General features: G+C 44.1%; 1 protein-coding gene across 3 annotated transcripts in view; it reads right to left on the minus strand.

Annotated features, from left to right (window-relative positions):
- Positions 1-4,374: 4,374 nt before the first annotated feature.
- Positions 4,375-19,693, minus strand: part of c2h12orf4 (chromosome 2 C12orf4 homolog) — a 29,666-nt gene continuing 14,347 nt past the window's right edge. For all 3 annotated transcript variants that reach the window (XM_047348562.1, XM_047348570.1, XM_047348555.1), the window contains exons 12-14: positions 6,807-6,864; positions 5,799-5,866; positions 4,375-4,861 (exon numbers count right to left, since the gene is read on the minus strand). In XM_047348562.1, the coding sequence (XP_047204518.1) occupies positions 4,769-4,861; positions 5,799-5,866; positions 6,807-6,864 (219 nt within the window). In that variant the 3' untranslated portion in view covers positions 4,375-4,768. The remainder of the gene's footprint in view (positions 4,862-5,798; positions 5,867-6,806; positions 6,865-19,693) is intronic.

The following is a 19,693-nucleotide window of genomic DNA, read 5'->3' on the forward strand; positions in this document are numbered from 1 at the left end:
CAGGAACATAGATCGACTGGTAAATCGAGAGCTTCGCTTATGGACTCAACTCTCTCTTCACAACAACAGACCGGTACAGTGCCTGCATCACGGCTGACGCAGCACCAATTTGTCTATTGATCTCCCGCTCCATTTTTCCCTCATTCGTGAACAAGACAACAAGATACTTGAACTCCTCCACTTGAGGAAAGACCTCCCCCCAGACCCAGAGAAGGCACTCTACCCTTTTCCGGCTCAAGACCATGGCCTCGTACTTGGAGGCACTGATTCTCATCCCGGCCGCTTCACACTCGGCTGCGAACTGCTCCAGTGAGAGCTGTAGATCATGAGCTGATGAAGCCAATAGGACCACATCATCCGCAAAAAGCAGAGATGCAATCCTAAGGCCAGCAAAACGGATCCCCTCAACACCTTGGCTGCACCTAGAAATTCTGTCCATAAAAGTTATGAACAGAATCGGTGACGAAGGGCAACTGTGGCGGAGTCCAACCCTTACCGGAAACGAGTCCGGCTTACTGCTAGCAATGCAAACCAAGCTTTGACACCGGTCATACAGGGACCTAACAGCCGTATCAAAGGGCCCGGTACCCCATACTCCTCGAGTACCCCCCACAGAATTCCACGAGCGACACGGTCGAACGCTTTCTCCAAGTCCACAAAGCACATGTAGACTGGTTGGGCGAACTCCCATGCATCCTCCAGGACCCTGCTGAGGGTGTAGAGCTGGTCCAGTGTTCTACGGCCAGAACGAAAACCATGCTGCTCTTCCTGAATCTGAGCTTCGACCATTCGATAGACCCTCCACTCCAGAACCCCTGAATAGACCTTACCAGGGAGCCTCAAGAGTGTGACTCCCCTATAGTTGGAACACTCTCTACGGTCCCCCTTTTTGAATAGGGGGACCACCACCCCGGTCTGCCAGTCCAGTGGAACTGCCCCTGATGTCCACGCGATGCTGCAGAGTCACGTTAACCAACACAACCCTACAACATCCAGAGCCTTAAGGAACTCCGGGCGAATGTCATCCACCCCCGGGGCCTTACCACCAAGGAGCTTTTTAATCACCTCGATGACCTCAGCACCAGAGATTGGAGAGCTCGCCCCAAGGTCCCCAGGCTATGCTTACTCAGTGGAAGACGTCCTGGTGGGATTGAGGCTTATGCTTGAACATGGTTCTATTTATATAAAGTGATAACGAACAATCTATGTCATTCAAAGGCACTTTACAAGACAAGCTGATCCAAGTCATACCCAGAAATATATTATCAAGTCAGTCTAATGTCATCCTAACACAGATTTGAATCAGTGTTATAGAAAAAAGCAGCAAGCTCAGTTAAAAATGGCAGCTAGTAAAACATTATTTGTCTAAGACCTCCTCCTGAGAAAGCATGGGGCAACACTGGAAGGGAACCACTCACCTAGAGCAGAACCAGGTTCAGTATGAGCAGCAGGGACTTGATTAGTGGCTTGGTCTGGGAGAGAAACACGGCTAGTAGTTAGTAGTACTATAACAGTCAGTCACACACAAGAAATCAGAAACCACAGAGACTCTGATTTATGAGCTTTCTGAATGTACTCATCTTTTAAACTACAGCTGAGTGCTGCATGTTTCATCTTGTATAACCAATCGCTGTGGTTCTATTTGGACCGTTTCTGCAAAGAAATCCTTTAGTTTATTTCTATTTTCCACTGGAGTTACATCAGGATGTGGGTCCTTCCAGCTGGGCTAGAACAATGTTTCTCCTTGAGGCAAAAGTATTAAATAATGTTTTGTGTTGTAAAAGAAAATATTTGCATTTGTAAATGTGATCTAGCTTTATGTATCCCAGTTGGGAACATATTGTTGGGAGTGAAATGGATCTTTATTCTGAGTTGGCACCAACTCTGCTCACAGAAAGCAGCCCTACTGAGATCACTGCAGGCTGCCATGGGACCACCTCCTCAGAGCCTGGTGGTCTAACATGAGTAGATAAACTCTTCAAACTGTAGCTAATGAAGACTGCATCCCTCTGAGTGCAGGTGGCCATCTTGTTTACTGCTCCTCCTTTAATCCTTCCTGTCATTTTTTAATTAGACTCGAATGTCTTTCTGGCAAACCTGACAAGCTGCAGGAATTAATGCCCAATGAGTGGCATGGATCATACCTTCAGATTACATATCTCTCAGACATACTAAACTAACCAGTAGAAGTGTCACTGGTGTTAAACTGGCCAAATGAAAATAAGAAACCCCAGGTGCACCCCCTCTCATGAGCCAATAAATACATTTAAGCAGAACACAGTTGAGGTCGTATTTTTATTACTAAAACATTTAAACATAAATTAGTAAAACTCTTCCTAGGTGGAAAAACAGAGGTGGCCGTTCTCTCTGTTCAGTGAGTCGATTGAACCTCATTTAAGTTTATTTTAGTAAAGTATGGCTCACCTTTTGTTCGTCTCTATTTAGGAACAGTGCCACCTACTGTTACTTAGAGGGAAGAAACCATCTGAAGGTCTTAAACAAATTAGCTACAATAAACTCGCTTCAGGAGCGTCCCAACTTGTCTTTATTACAAGAACCAAGTGCATTCAATTTAGCTCAACATGAGATTAAAATGTTCCTTGACCAGGACTGATTTATGAACAGATACATATGATTACAGGAGGTCAATACATTAAAATAAAATGTCCCTTAAAACCATCAAGAGATATCTTTAAAGTCAACATACAATTCTATCTGTTTATCTGAGTTGAGAGTGCACCGAAGCTGATGCTTCTCACTTTAAGATAGATTTCTCGTCGTCTGCCTGGTGGTTTATATTTGTATTATGATCCATCTCTCAGATTCCAGCTTAAAAGGAAACAGGAATATTTGGAGCTGAGAAATAAAACTGTCATCACAACGGCACCAGAGACATGGAATGATAACCGCAGCAGCTGCTTTGGAGAGCCGGGATCCGATCCTCTTTCAGCAGGTTTCTGTAGAACAGGAATCTTTAACCTCTTGTGCAGCTGCCTCAGTGCATCTGCTTTTAACAGCAAATTCACAAAAGCTCTATCCTGTAGTAACTGGAACCTGTCTCCATTTATCTACACAACATAAAGAGATAGTTGGGATTTTTGAACTGATGTAGGGTAAAATTATTAGTAAGTTATCTTGCTTGTAACCTCCATAAAGAACGCATTTTCTGCAAACATTCTCAGATTAGTTTGCAGAAAAAAAGTGAGGAAAACCTCAGAGGTGAAAGGTGAAGAGCTTGTCAGACACAGGCCCGTATTTCAGCTGATGGTAGGAAATAAACAGAAAATCCAGCTGTGGGATGCAAGACTGTATAACTGGATATTAAACATCAATACTTTCACAAAAAGCAGCTGTAAAATTGTTTTTAGTCAATATGCTAAATTAAGCTGGCTGAGGCTGCCTACTGCATCAGTCCACCAGATCATCTGGGATCATTTCAAACTACAAGACCTGGACAGCAAGATGCCATCTTCAATGCTCATTGCACAAATCCAGAATGAAGCTGTGCAGCCAAAGCTTGATTTGCTTCCACGATGGAAGAACGTTGCTGAATAGATGACGCTACATTTGGAGCCTTGAACTCGGCATCAATGCACAACACAATGTCCAGAACAGACATGACGGCAAAGTCTGCAGCTCGAATTGGATTGTTTTACATGATGGTGAGAAATGTTGTCTGGAAGGCCTGTATCTTGGAGACCTAACAATTCAGTTTTATTTCTATAGCACCAATTTACAACTCATGTCGTCTCAATGTTCTTCACAACAGTCAGGTTCATTCATTCTAATTAATCGTAACCATCGAACAGTTCAGTCAGATTCAGTTATTTATTCAAATTGGATAAAAAGTTTTTCTATCTAAGGAAACCCAGCAGATTACATCCAGTCAGTGACTTGCAGCATTCACTCCTCCTGGATGAGCATGTAGAGACAGTGGAGAGTCACTGGTGTTGACTTTGTTTACTCAGTCCATTTTATATTTGTGATGGTTTATTTACTGGTACATGGTCTGTCACACCTCTCATACTGAGACCATCTGCAGTTAGCTTACCCACAACATGACGTTTGGCCCTGAAAGGTCATTTCAAGCTGATGGAAAGGAATGTAGAATATTGATGTCCAATCAGACTGCAGCTGCAGTCAAACATGTGGCTCAGACACAGAGAAACAAAATGTGGCTCAAGCCAGTTATTCTGGCTGTGCTTTTTATGGGTTGACGTGGCCTGAGCTCATTTCCGTCCCTTGTGTGGATCATCTTTATTGAGAAAGTGGTCAAACATCCTATCAATATAGTCCTGTTAGAAAAACAATCTATTCTCTGATACCTCCATATATGGAGGTGCTTCCAGTTTTTGTAGTTATTACTCAGAAGCATTTTTGTGAGAGAAAAGTACATTTAAAATGACCAACTATGGATATATTTGTGTTTTATACTTTCAACATTTTTAGGTTTTCTGGCCCAATATATTATGATATATAAAGAACTTTCATATGAAAGTGAAAACATTTAAGATCCACTAATTTAACTGTGTATCCCATGGCTTTCAATAAGTTCAGTTTGAGCTGTTTTAACATGCTGACACTAGTCATCAGGGAGGCCTGTCTGAATAGCTGTTAGCCTTCAACTACTTTGAGGATTTCTCTCGTTTTCTACAATCTCAACAATAAGATGTCTCTGTGCTGCAGGCATGGAAACTATTACTGATAACGTCATAGAAGAACTATGGATCTATTCCTTTAAGGATGCAAAGCACAGCCCATCTCCACATCAGTGCTTCGAGGTGAGTGTTAGTGTTGAGGAGACGCGGAATATTTGGGGCAGCATGTTGCTCAACTGGTAGAACATCTCCTCTGAAATAGTCTGGAGACACAAAGAGACAGAAGTACACAGGAAGGATTAGTGAACAGAAAGGAACAAAAGATTTAGGTAGTGGTGATGTTTTAAGGAGAAAAGCTTGAATGTATTTCAACCTGCTGTAACAAAATCATTTCAACTGTCTGGGTACGGTCACATTTGGGATGTGGGTCGCTTTTCCTTCAGACACAACTGGCTAAAAGCTTTGAGCTCCAGCAGCTGTGACTTTAACAGGTTGCATTCGTGTCACACTCACTAAACTCTTAAAGCAAAAACAGAGAACATGCTGTACATATTCAGACAGACTTCATCTCTGAGCTGCAGACAACAATGTAGTCTCTGTGGTTTCTATTCTCAATTATGTTGGAGCATGCAGCTTTTCTCACACTTTCACTAAGTACTTTCAGTTACCACAGAAGGAGCTCCATAATCTACGGTTTAAGTGGAGTTGTTCAAACACTCAGCTCTCTCTCCTCCTCCAGGTGTGCCTTTTGTCTCGTTCTGTTTAAGCTTGGCTTTAGATCACATGAAGCATCTCTGGAAGGCAGTCAATCAAAGAACAATCGTGCATTTTTTGCTTTTAGTTGTAAAACATAAATACAGCTTGTTCATGCAAAGCCATTTCTACTTTTACTGCTCTGAACGTTAAATGCCAGGTCAACTGTGTCAATCAGCAGCCACTCTGACCACATCCATGGCATGCACTGTAGCCAGACCCGTTTCCCATAGCTGCTCAGAGGTCACTTAAAAATAAATAGCAGCTCCTCATATCTCCACAGCCTCACAGTTCTGAAGTTGAGAGTCTTAAGAACAGCCTGGCTGAGTCATGTGATAAACTCTCTGACTGTTAATAGACAGCGTTTAGTCTTATGTTTATAAGTCAGTTACATAATCATGGTAACAGCCAACACATTATTTCTATCCCAACACATTCAGATCTCACCTTTGGCACCAGAAACTGAACCGTGCGCGAGATACCTCCATCCCATGAGGCCATCTCCATCATAAAACCTGTGAATAAATCACAATAAAAGAGGATTACATTTACGTTAAAATTATTCACAATTTTAATCCAACATCTGAAAAATGTAGGGTCTGTTGCCCAATAGCTAATTAAAACAACAGAGTTTGTACAGCCTTCTATTTGACAAAGTCTTCACAAATGGAGAGTTGCACCCTAAACTGTGCCATCTATTCAGAGGAGAAATGCATAAATAGAAAGCTCAGTTTCACAAGCCACATCCAGACACAATTACAATTAGATCAGCAGATTCAAGAAATTACTTAAGTAGAACCTATCTGAGAGCACGAAGTAGGCTAAAAGACCTTAATCAGGCCGTTCATGCTGGAAAACCCTCCAGTGTGTCTGAATTAAATCAATTCTGCAAAGCAGAGTGGGTCAACATTCTTCCACAGTGATGTTACAGACTCATTAGCAGTTATCAGAAACATCTGATGGCAGCTGGAACAAACTGATTACATTTAGATATGAGGGAAAAAGGAGAACTGATGAAATCTGTAAATACTTTTTCATTGAGCTGCTTAACATCAGTAAATGTTGTGTTTTCAATCTGTTGGTGAATCAGTGAAAGGAATGAATCATCCTGCATTAGTCTGTGCTCCACATCTACCGGGTCCTGAACCCGTTCATCCCGGTACAGTGAGATATTTCTGTGCAGTTTTTCTACTCTTATGGATCTGTTAGGAAGTCACTCACTCTGGTACTTGTGATACAGCCCAAACCTAAACACCAGTTGCTTCATTATTAGTGCTGCTAGATATGTGAACGAGATGCTGAGACCGAGCAGATAGGGGGGAGGGGAACCTTGGCTCCTTCCAGTTGCTAACAGCCAAGAAACGTCGAGGCAGGGGGTCAAATGTCATGTTTGATTAGTGTGTCTGGTACTGATAAAACCTGTAAAATACCAACCATGCCTCAACATGACTTTACCTTTGACACATTTGAACACCAGCTCTGCTCTCTTAAGACACCAGGGTATGGTCATCTCCTGCAGAGAGAAGAAAGAGGAATGAAAGCACTAATTCTGCTTTCCACTTTAATTAATCTGCACTATTAGTCTGCTGTTTACATGAATCTTTCATTTATTTTCACACAACAATAATCCAGAGCAGAGGAAATGCACATCCACACAACAAAGCTCACATATACAGAAAATATGAGGACCACAAGATGTTACAGAACAGCACATACTACACGGTCCAAACATACAGGGTGTAACAGTTATCATAAGCCTGAAGCTGCAGGAAACTAATATGTTTTCAGAGGACGGTTCCCTGTGTTAGGAACACATCAGTCACCATCGAGGAGAACACCAAGCCCGTCTGTCTAGTTGTCTGTTTATGGAAAAACTGGAGACTCAAATACCATCAGACCTACCAGAGCCCTGGATCACGTCACGTTTGTTATCATGCTTTAATATTACATATTTTAGATGATTCATTAACAAGACTGATGTTAACTTATGAATGTGGCTTTCTAAATGACTCTGAAGCTAAGTAACTGTTGAGTCTTAAATAAATGTTTACTGTTCTGGGATTAAAAGTTCTGCTGGTGGCTTTTGCCCTCACTGTTATTAAACTGTACAATGCAACATAAAATGTATTGAAGCCAGATGGTGGCCCGGCCTGGGGTTGGGACTCTTTGGCAAGCGCCTGGTGGCCGGGTCACTCTGCGCAGGACCCGGCCGGGCCAGGCTCAAATGAGATACGGGAGGCCATCCCCCAGTGGGCCCACCACCTGCAGGGGGAACCATAAGGGAATGGTGCTAAGAGGATTGGGGGGCGATCGAAGGCGGAGACCTCAATGACAACAACTCTGGCCAGATAAAGGCTGGTAAAAAACTAAATGTAAAATAAGGATTTTAACTTTTCTTGCTAATAGATCCAGAGCAACTTAGGGAATAACGGAAGAGGCTGCTCATCATCACCATCTGGTACGCCGCTGCTACAGCCAAGGATAAGGACAGGCTGCAGCGTGTCATTCGGTCTGCTGAGAAGGTGATTGGCTGCAGTCTACTGTCGCTCCAGGAACTGTACACCTCCAGGACCCTGAAGCGGGCAGGGAAGATTCTGGCTGATCCCTCCCACCCTGGTCACAGACTCTTTGAGACTCTCCCCTCTGGCAGGAGGCTGCGGTCCATCCGGACCAAAACCTCACGCCACAAGAACAGTTTTTTCCCCATCTGCCACCAGCCTGGTTAACAAAGCCCAGAAACCACCCTGACACTCTCCCTTTCACCTGTAACCTGTAACTCTATGTGTTACATTAACGCTCAGCTTGGACTCCTGCTTTACTTGCACAATGATCACCTGCACTGTTGTATTGCTCTTGCATCTTATACTGCTCTATATTTACTCTCACTCACTTAAAACTGTGCACATATATTTATATTATATTGTAGATATGTTTATACTGTTTCATTTGTATTGTATTGCACCGACTACGCCAAAACAAATTCATTGTATGTCCAAAAACGTACTTGGCAATAAAGCTTTTCTGATTCTGATTCTGATTATTTATCAGTTGAAACAAAAAAATTATTTATTAGCCAAGAGTCTTTTAAACAGAGTAAAGGAATACTGCCATCTGTTGGAGAGTATGTATATTGCAGTTTTCTTCACAACTTCCTCAGACGTCTTCAGGGTGATTTAACTGAATGGTCTGTGGCCTTCCTGAGCAATGGAAACAGAAAGCACCCAAATCCCAGGATTCCTTTTACCTGGTTAAAACAATCCTGGGGCTTTCGGTGAAAAAACAGCTAAAGGTGAGTTTTCTAGTTTCTATTGATACTAGAACTAAGAGGGTTGCTGTAAAAAGGAAAGATGTTCTCTGTAGCATTTTGTTCACAGAGCGAGCCATGTCTGAGGGACTTTTAAATGTCATGCATGTGTTTAAGTTGCTGTTAACCTAAAATTATTTGGGCAGAACTAATTTGGGGAACTGTTTTTGTGAACAATAAAGCCTCCTCTTGTGAGGGATCAAGAAAAAAAACCTGGCGCGTTTGATTTAATTTTAGAGATGGCTAAAAATGGGCATTGCTCTGCTTATCCTGACACACTGGGACTTAACAGGTTAACACAAGATGTATGTAATGGCAACTGCATCTCAATATAGAGCCTGGCTGTTTATCTGTGTGTCTGTAAACACCTGTGGGTGTATGTGTGACAGCGCTTGTGTATGTGCGGTTTCTCCATAAAAATATCCAATAGTGGGTGCGAAGAGCCACAGACCAGGACCCAAGACGGACCCAAAGGCCCCCAGAGCCAGTGTAGACTCGTAAAATATGTGAGTCCTGCACAGACCCAGGCCACTTGGCTTCATCATTGCTGATTATGTGGCTGCATCACATCCGATCTTCACAGCAAAACTACAATTAGCTGCTATGTCAACTACATTTGTATGAAGTGTATTTAATACAGAACAGAATAGAAATCCTTTATTGTCCAACAGCGGGGAACAAAGCAAAATGCAATGAAAGCATCCAGGTTCATTCATCCCTAAAACCATAGAAGAAGTTAACAGACTACAGACTAGAACAACCAGTCAGGCTGTAGAATAAAAGAGAATAAAACCCAGGATCAACAAGGTTACTCTAATTAATTAGATTAGAGGTGCAGCATATTCAGGTGATACTGGTCTCAGCATCAATGGAAAAACTGTGCAACATTATATAAAAACAAATAAAACATAATGTCCTTTATTTAGTGAAGCAGCAGCGAATGTAACGTCATGTATGCAGCCAATGATGCCTGGAAACCCAGAAATGTATGAATAGATAATGCTTGATTATCAAAATGTGATATAGATTAAATTATTGCTTTCACTGATTCCTGCAGTTCTGACATTCTTCTATTAGTCTTGTGGGTCTGTGACTAGAAAACACCACAAGACTGCACAGCAGGGGTGTCCACAGTTTATCAGATTGGAAGCTACTTATAATGCATCCAAGTCACAAAGATTTACAGTCTGCTGGGGGGGATTCATGGGTGCTTGAGGCTCCTGTTTCAAATAAAATGTAACTAAATCTAAATGATTTGTGTCTGATGATAAAAAAATAAAAACAGAACTAAACTACAACCTCTGTTGGGGGTCGAAGTCCGGTGTCCCTCCTGACAGGCTTGGAAACAGTCCACTCTGCTGAGGAGGACAATCTGACTTTACCAGATGTTTGAGATGAACACTATGGACACCTCTGTTGTACATTAAATGTTCTTGACTGTGACAAAAAACGGTGATGCTCGGACATCTAATCAGTCTGATCACCCTCTCCTGACGGAGATTTCTGGCACCTCCAGAAAAGATTACACCATACCTCTGGGGGAAATTTACTGCCAAAAATCAAGACCACATATTTTCAATTTGAGAGCAGGATTTCATTCTGCTTGCACTCAAAACTTCTGCTTTCTTTCAAATGTACGCTGTTCTCTCTCAAATCTTTGTTTCTGCACTCTAATCTGATGCTTCTTGCAAATTTCTCCATTTTACTGAAAATATTGTTATAACAGTGATATTGTAAATCATTAACTTTATCTTTGACATACTAGATGAATTAGCAAATTCACATTGCAATTCTTAAATATGTCTTCCATGAAAAGATGTTTGATTGTCATATTTTATTTTAATGTTGTTCATGTTAATAGAAACAGACATACATAAACTACTGAATGTTTAAAATCACTTACTTCAGGATAGTTTGAATTCTCCATTGTCGATGTACTTTGTTGACTTGAGCTATCTACTGAAGTAGATTGACCTATTTCACAAAAATGCGACACGCAGCTGATGCATAGAAACACTTACTTCCAGATTTTTCTCTATATGACCTGTGTCAGAGAAGTAGCAACACAGGTACGCTCAGTAGAAGGAAACAAGCACACCCCAACTAAGCCTGGGACCTAGCAGTTGCACACTGTCATTCTGTCTTCACTTTCATGTTCATCAAATCAATCTTTCACCAGTCTTGCTGTGTGTATTGGTGCATTGTCATCCTGATACATGGCACCGCCTTCAGGATACAATGTTTGAACCATTGGATGAACATGGTCCTCAAGAATGGTTCGGTAGTCTTTGGCAGTGACGCGCCCATCTAGCACAAGTATTGGACCAAGGGAATGCCATGATATGGCAGCCCAAACCATCACTGATCCACCCCCATGCTTCACTCTGGGCATGCAACAGTCTGGGTGGTACGCTTCTTTGGGGCTTCTCCACACCGTAACTCTCCCAGATGTGGAGAAAACAGTAAAGGTGGACTCATCAGAGAACAATACATGTTTCACATTGTTCACAGCCCAAGATTTGTGCTCCTTGCACCATTGAAACCAACGTTTGGCATTGGCATGAGTGACCAAAGGTTTGGTTATAGCAGCCCGGCCGTGTATATTGACCCTGTGGAGCTCCCGACGGACAGTTCTGGTGGAAACAGGAGAGTTGAGGAGCACATTTAATTCTGTCGTGATTTGGGCAGCCGTGGTTTTATGCTTTTTGGATACAATCCGGGTTACCACCCAAACATCCCTTTCAGACAGCTTCCTCTTGTGTCCACAGTTAATCCTGTTGGATGTGGTTCGTCCTTCTTGGTGGTATGCTGACATTACCCTGGATACCGTGGCTCTTGATACATCACAAAGACTTGCTGTCTTGGTCACAGATGCGCCAGCAAGACGTGCACCAACAATTTGTCCTCTTTTGAACTCTGGTATGTCACCCATAATGTTGTGTGCATTTCAATATTTTGAGTAAAACTGTGCTCTTACCCTGCTAATTGAACCTTCACACTCTGCTCTTACTGGTGCAATGTGCAATCAATGAAGACTGGCTACCAGGCTGGTCCAATTTAGCCATGAAACCTCCCACACTAAAATGACAGCTGTTTTACTTTCATTGTCCAACCCCTGTATGTGCTCTTGATTTTTGGAAGTAAATTTCCCCCATACATTTCTGACACTTTCCTTGTCCCAGACCTGAGGTAGAAAACAGACCAGACCCAGGGTTAGTTCAATGAACCCTGCTACTGAGCAGGACGGGTTCACGGATTAGGTTGGAGGGGTAATGTTTACCTGCCTTTCTGAAACAAAAAAAAAGGGATTATGATTATTGATTATAAATATTTATCAAAAATTATATGTAAAAATCATAATTCAGAAGAAATAAATTCAAAGAAAATAATTTCTTACATATAAAGATCAGAGATGCCCTCTGGTGGTGTGATTATTGGGCTCACAGCAACTAATAATTACAATTAGTTAATTATAAATAATAATTGATATTTATTGATAATTATTAACCAAATGATCCTAGAGGCTATGTTGTCTGGGGCTTAAATGCCCCTGGTAGGGTCTCCCATGGCAAACAGGCTCTAGGTGATGGGTCAGACAAAGAGCGGTTCAAGAACCCCTCATGACGACTACTAAATCGAGGCACGTGACGTCGCCCGGTACGGTGGAGCCGGGGTCCCACCCATGGAGCCAGACCTGGGGTCGGGACTCGTCGGAGAGCGCCTGGTGGCTGGGTTGTTTCTCGCGGGACCCGGCCGGGCCAAGCCCGAAACGAGAGACGCGAGACCATCCCCCAGGGGGAACCGTGAGGGACCGGTACAAAGAGGATTGGGTGGCGGACGAAGGTAGAGACCTCAGCAGACCGTTCCCCGGATGCTTAGGCTGGCTCTAGGGACGTGGAATGTCACCTCGCTGGGGGGGAAGGAGCCTGAGCTTGTGCGGGAGGTCGAGAGATATCGACTAGAAATAGTCGGGCTCGCCTCCACGCACAGCGTGGGCTCTGGAACCCATCTCCTCGAGAGGGACTAGACTCTCTTCTACTCTGGAGTGGCCCATGGGGAGAGGCGGCGGGCTGGGGTGGGTTTGCTTGTTGCCCCCCAGCTCAGCCGTCTCGTGTTGCGGTTTACCCCAGTGGATGAGAGGGTTGCATCCTTGCGCCTTCGGGTTGGGGAGAGGTCTCCGACTGTCGTTTCGGCCTACGGGCCAAGTGGTAGTGCAGAGTAGCCGGCCTTCTTGGCGACCCTGTCGGGGTGCTGGATAGTGCCCCTCCCGGGGACTCCATTATTCTGCTGGGGGACTTAAACGCCCACGTGGGAAATGACAGTGACACCTGGAGAGGTGTGATCGGGAGGAATGGCCTCCCCGATCTGAATCCGAGTGGTGTTTTGTTATTGGACTTCTGTGCTAGTCACGGATTGTCCATAATGAACACCATGTTCAAACATAAGGGTGTCCATCAGTGCACTTGGCACCAGGATACCCTAGGCAGGAGGTCAATGATCAACTTTGTTGTCGTATCATCAGACCCGCATGTTTTGGACACTCGGGTGAAGAGAGGGGCTGAGCTGTCCACTGATCACCACCTGGTGGTGAGTTGGATCCGCTGGAGGAGGAGAAAGCTGGACAGACTCGGCAGGCCCAAGCGCATAGTGAGGGTCTGCTGGGAACGTCTGGCGGAGCCCTTGGCCAGGGATGTATTCAACTTCCACCTCCGGGAGAGCTTTGACCAGATTCCGGGGGATGTTGGAGACATAGAGTCCGAGTGGACCATGTTCTCCGCATGTATTGTCGATGCTGCCGCCCGTAGCTGCGGCCGTAAGGTCTGCGGTGCCTGTTGCAGTGGCAATCCCCGAACACGGTGGTGGACACCGGCAGTAAGGGATGCTATCAGGCTGAAGAAGGAGTTCTATAGGCTGTGGTTGGTTTGCGGGACTCCTGAGGCGGCTGATGGGTACCGTGAGAACAAGCGTGCCGAGGCCCGGGCGGTGACAGAGGCAAAAACTCAAGCCTGGGAAGAGTTCGGTGAGGCCATGGAGGACTACTAGTTGGCCTCGAAGTGATTCTGGTAAACCATCCGGCGCCTCAGGAGGGGGAAGCAGTGCTTCGCCAACACTGTTTATAGTGGGGGTGGGAGGCTACTGACCTCGACTGAGGACATTATCGGGCGGTGGAAGGAGTACTTCGAGGATCTCCTCAATCCTGCCATCACGCATTCTCTGGTGGAAACAGAGGCTGGGGACTCGGGGTTGGGCTCTTTCATCACCCAGGCTGAAGTCACCGAGGTGGTTAAAAAGCTCCGTGGAGGCAAGGCTTCGGGGGTGGATGAGATCCGCCCTGAGTACCTCAAGTCTCTGGATGTTGTAGGGCTGTCATGGTTGACACGCCTCTTCAACATTGCATGGCGGTCGGGGACAGTGCCTCTGGACTGGCAGTCTGGGGTGGTGGTCCAATTTCATAAGAAGGGGGACCGGAGGGTGTGTTCCAACTACAGGGGGATCACACTCCTCAGCCTACCTGGTAAGGCCTACGCCAGGGTATTGGAGAGGAGAGTCCGGCCGATAGTCGAACCTCGGCTTCAGGAGGAGCAGTGTGCTTTTCGTCCCGGCCGTGGAACACTGGACCAGCTCTATACCCTCTACAGGGTACTCAAGGGTTCATGGGAGTTTGTCCAACCGGTTCACATGTGTTTTGTGGACCTGGAGAAAGTATTCGACTGTGTACCTCATGATGCCCTGTGGGGGGTGCTCCAGGAGTATGGAATTGGGGGCCCTTTATTAGGGGCCATCCGGTCCCTGTACGAGCGGAGCAGGAGTTTGGTCCGCATTGCCGGCACTAAGTCGGACCTGTTCCCGGTGCATGTTGGACTCCGGCAGGGCTGCCCTTTGTCACCGGTCCTGTTCATAACTTTTATGGAGAGGATTTCTAGACGCAGCCAAGGGCCGGAGGGGGTCTGGTTTGGGGACCAGTGGATTTCGTCTCTTCTTTTTGCTGATGACGTGGTCCTGCTGGCCCCCTCTAGCCAAGACCTACAGCATGCGCTGGGGCGGTTCGCAGCCAAATATGAAGCGGCTGGGATGAAGACCAGCTCCTCCAAGTCAAAGGCCATGGTTCTCGACTGTAAAAGGGTGGCTTGTCCTCTTCAGGTTGGAGGGGAGTTCCTGCCTCAAGTGGAGAAGTTTAAGTATCTCGGGGTCTTGTTCACGAGTGAGGGAAGAATGGAGCGGGAGATCGACAGACGGATCGGTGCGGCTCCCGCAGTAATGGGGGCACTGTGCCGGTCCGTTTTGGTGAAGAGAGAACTGAGCCGAAAAGCGAAGCTCTCGTTTACCGGTCGGTCTACGTTCCTACCCTCACCTATGGCCATGAACTTTGGGTCATGACTGAAAGAACGAGATCCCGGATACAAGCGGCTGAAATGAGCTTCCTCCGTAGGGTGGCCGGGCACTCCCTTAGAGATAGGGTGAGGAGCTCGGCCATCCGGGAGGGGCTTGGAGTAGAGCCGCTGCTCCTCCACATCGAGAGGAGCCAGTTGAGGTGGCTCGGGCATCTATACCGGATGCCTCCTGGACGCCTTCCTCGGGAGTTGTTCCAGGCACGTCCCACCGGGAGGAGGCCCAGGGGACGGCCCAGGACACGCTGGAGGGACTATGTGTCTCGGCTGGCCTGGGAACACCATGGGCTCCCCCCCGGAGGAGCTGGAGGAGGTGTCTGGGGAGAGGGACGTCTGGGTGTTTTTGCTCAGTCTGCTGCCCCCGCGACCCGGTCCCGGATAAAGCGGAAGACGACAACGAGCAACCAAAACCACACCAAATGTCATTGTGTTATTAACCGCTTTCCCGAATGATGTGGAACACTAACCTTATTTTGACAGTTAATAACTCTTACACAAAATAAACACAAATTCTGTCTGTTTTATCTATGCGAAAATGTATTAACCAATAGCCTCTCTTACAACCAACTAATCATGTTCAACAACTTTCCTAAGTAAGCATGCACTATTCTACAAGAGGTGTACATTAACCAAAAAAAAGGATGTGTGGGAATGGATCAAAGCTTCGGATCAACTTGGAATATGGGAAACACACTCAGTGGGAGGCAACTGGTTTCCACATAGGCAGCGCCTTTGGGAGCGGCTTAGTTCTTTATGAGCATACGGTCATAAACACCAGCTCAGCGTTCATTCAGTGGGTTTTTATAAACTCTGGTGACGTCAGAGCTGCGATGCCTCTTCAGCTGCGTAGTAACTGTTGTTTATCTGACCAAAATGGCGGATGGCCCAACAGTATACTTACCCCAAGTTTTCACTAAACCTGGACTAAGAAGGTACTGGGGCGGAGGTGTTAAAGACTCATATCAACTAGTAACTGAACTCACCTCCACATAAAACGCACATGAATGAGCAAATGCCTCTTTAACAAACAGGATAGTAAGTCCAATTTCTTTTTTTGAAGATGTCTAGAGCAGGTACCAGCTGAGCTGTCTGGTTCTGCTCACAGAACAGCACCTGTAGTGTTTACCAAGAAGCAAGGAAAACAGCAAAGGGCAATTCTTCCATCCAGAAACATGAGCTCTTGGACAAGAATCAGCATTTCCAAGGAGCGTCTCAAGAAATAGTTTTGGATTGAATGTCAAAAACATTTCTCTGTTCTGTTTTCCTCACATTCAAGGACCCAAACATCTAAAAATAAGAGTAACAGAAACAGCTCTTGTAATGTTCCAGCTGTGGTATGTACTTCCTCTAAACAAACTCTGCCAATGTCAAAACACAAGAATCGGCTTTTACAAACAAGACTAAATCCATTCTAAATGAGGAAACGCCTTAAAAGAAGCCAACAGATGGCAAAACTCTGCTGTGAATACAGAAGCTCTCCATTTAAATCCGTCTGCTCCCAACGCTTCAGAAATTACAGCTCTGAGCTTACACAAGCCATCATAGGACAAAGCTCAACTTCTCTACCATTCTTCTACATTTATTATATCATATACATTTATTTTAAACTAATATGGTGATAAGATATCATCATTTCAAAGAACCAAACATTAAAATCTTTACATCTATCCAACTTCAGGCCAAAATAAGACAAATTGTTGGTGCACGTCTTGCTGGCGCATCTGTGACCAAGACAGCAAGTCTTTGTGATGTATCAAGAGCCACGGTATCCAGGGTAATGTCAGCATACCACCAAGAAGGACGAACCACATCCAACAGGATTAACTGTGGACGCAAGAGGAAGCTGTCTGAAAGGGATGTTCTGGTGCTAACCCGGATTGTATCCAAAAAACATTCCCTTGGCCCAATACTTGTGCTAGATGGGCGCGTCACTGCCAAGGACTACCGAACCATTCTTGAGGACCATGTGCATCCAATGGTTCAAACATTGTATCCTGAAGGCGGTGCCGTGTATCAGGATGACAATGCACCAATACACACAGCAAGACTGGTGAAAGATTGGTTTGATGAACATGAAAGTGAAGTTGAACATCTCCCATGGCCTGCACAGTCACCAGATCTAAATATTATTGAGCCACTTTGGGGTGTTTTGGAGGAGCGAGTCAGGAAACGTTTTCCTCCACCAGTATCACGTAGTGACCTGGCCACTATCCTGCAAGAAGAATGTCTTAAAATCCCTCTGACCACTGTGCAGGACTTGTATATGTCATTCCCAAGATGAATTGATGCTGTATTGGCTGCAAAAGGAGGCCCTACACCATACTAATAAATTATTGTGGTCTAAAACCAGGTGTTTCAGTTTCATTGTCCAACCCCTGTATTTATATATATATATATATATATATATATATATATATATATATACACACACACACGTATTTTCTGTATTGTTCTGCCTCTGCAGTCCGATTGTAGCTCAGAGATTCCAACAACATGAAGATGTGCCTTGCTGCCGCCGAAGACAACCCAACACGTTGAACGTGTTAACATTTCCAGCTGAACAATCCCGCTCTACTTGTTCTCTAAGATTAGATACCACAATGTTCAAATCCTCTTCATCAGGCATGGTGTTCCTGATGTTCCTGAGTTGAGTCACTTCATATGAACACATTTGTGGAATCTAGAAATATTAGGTTTGATGGGCTTGACAATGTGAGCGTTCAATCAGACTCTCAATTATTTTTCAGCAAAGATCTGCCACACCTAATTGTTTCTTATGTGCAGCACGGTAAACTATTACATCAGTGGACACATACGAAATGTAAAAAGCTACAAAAAAACAAACTTAGTGATGTTATTTGGCCTAAAATATCAACTACTATATAGTGAGAATAAAATGTGTATTCTTTGTGCTTAATATCATGCTGAAGTTTATTCATGTAGCAAGTTTAAAACAACTCCAACGCTGCTCAAAGTGTGGAAGATAAAGCTGAAAAACAAAAGGAAATTCTAAATAATTGATATAAACAGAGAGAATAAAAAAATGTTGTGTGTTTTTAGTAGGGCTGGGACGTTAACACATGATTTGTATTAATTCATTTTAGAAAGAAATACGGTGGTAAATGCATGTATTTGAGGTTTGGAATGCCAACACATACACCATCTGAGCTAGAGTATAAATGGGTAAATAACAGACGTCTGAGTGCGACTGACCAATAGGCTGCAGGAGGTCCATTTAGTGACTTTTACGTTCAAATCAATTTTAAAGTGAACAGGGAGCCAATGAAGGGAAGAAATATGTTCATGAAGTTTAGCACTTGTCAGAAGATGAGCTGCAGCATCCTGGAACAACCGCAATGCTGCATCAAAGTCCTGACTAACACCAGCATGTTAAGAGGTACAATAAATCAGTTGGGAAGTAATGAAAGACTGGATCACCTGTTGATAGTGTTTAAAAGACGAAAATGATTTCACGTTAGATAAAAGCCTCAGTTTAAAAAAGGCTCCTCTGATGTGTTTAGCTATGATAATTAAGATTCAGCTGTGACATTTTCTTTCCTCTGTGTCTGAGCCAAAGGGAAGAAAGAGTGACTATAGCTGCGGTCCAATTGGACATCAGTATATGACTTTAGCTACCGTCCACATGTGTAGCATTGTCTTGAATTGAGTATTTGGAGCCAAACCACATATTGTGGACAAACTAACCATAGACAGACCAGAAGGTGCAACAGATGGTATCCTAGCAGAATTATTCTCAAAGTTACATTGGTGTAGTTAAAGTCCCATGCATAAAACAAGTAATAATGATGTGGAGAAAAGTAAAAATTGGACAACCACTGCATGGGTGTCTGACATATTATAGGCCAATCTGGGTACACAGTTCATAAGAGCAGCGTGCTGATCCGCCGCTGTTCACATCAGAGTAACAATGCTGGTCAGAAGGGGAGCAGAATATACAACGCCTGTCTGAATACTGTTAGAAATCTTAATGACAGATTTTCACAACCAACCAAATTCCCTTCACTTTTTAAACACAAACTCCAGCTGCAGAGTTGTCTGTTACTACTTTTTATTGTTATCCAATTACAACCTAGGTTAAACGTTGTATTGTCCAACTCCTCCAGTTATCTGAACACACCTTTAGTCACGTGGTAGTGTGAGAGTCATGCGATCAATTCGTCTTACAAGCCGCTGTGACTTTCCCCCAATCAGTAGCATGAGGGGGAAGCCACTGGATCAGTTGTACCCAGTAGGTCTCAAACAAATGCTTATTTTAGCTAATATTCTATCCTAAACGCAGTTTATCTTAATCATGCCATTCTATTCTTGCAGCGCCGACTGCCGCTGCTTGTAGGATCCGGTACCTTAAATATCAGATGGATTTGGTGAGTCTGCTTGATGCTATTAGCATGGCAATTATGTCAAAGTTTAATGTACTTATTTGATCTTTTTTGTGATTTTTTGACATATTTATTTTAAATTACAAAATTTCTCATCAGCAACTAAAATCTAAAGATGTATTCTGTTTGCTTTCTAATTACAGGTACTGTAGAAAAATGTGAATCTTCAGGTCAGAGCTTTATAGATATTAGAAACGTTAATGTGTGAATCCCTTATTTTAAATGTATTAGGATACAATATGCTATCTG

Source organism: Girardinichthys multiradiatus, chromosome 2, assembly GCF_021462225.1.
Source record: "Girardinichthys multiradiatus isolate DD_20200921_A chromosome 2, DD_fGirMul_XY1, whole genome shotgun sequence".
Taxonomy (NCBI): domain Eukaryota; kingdom Metazoa; phylum Chordata; class Actinopteri; order Cyprinodontiformes; family Goodeidae; genus Girardinichthys; species Girardinichthys multiradiatus.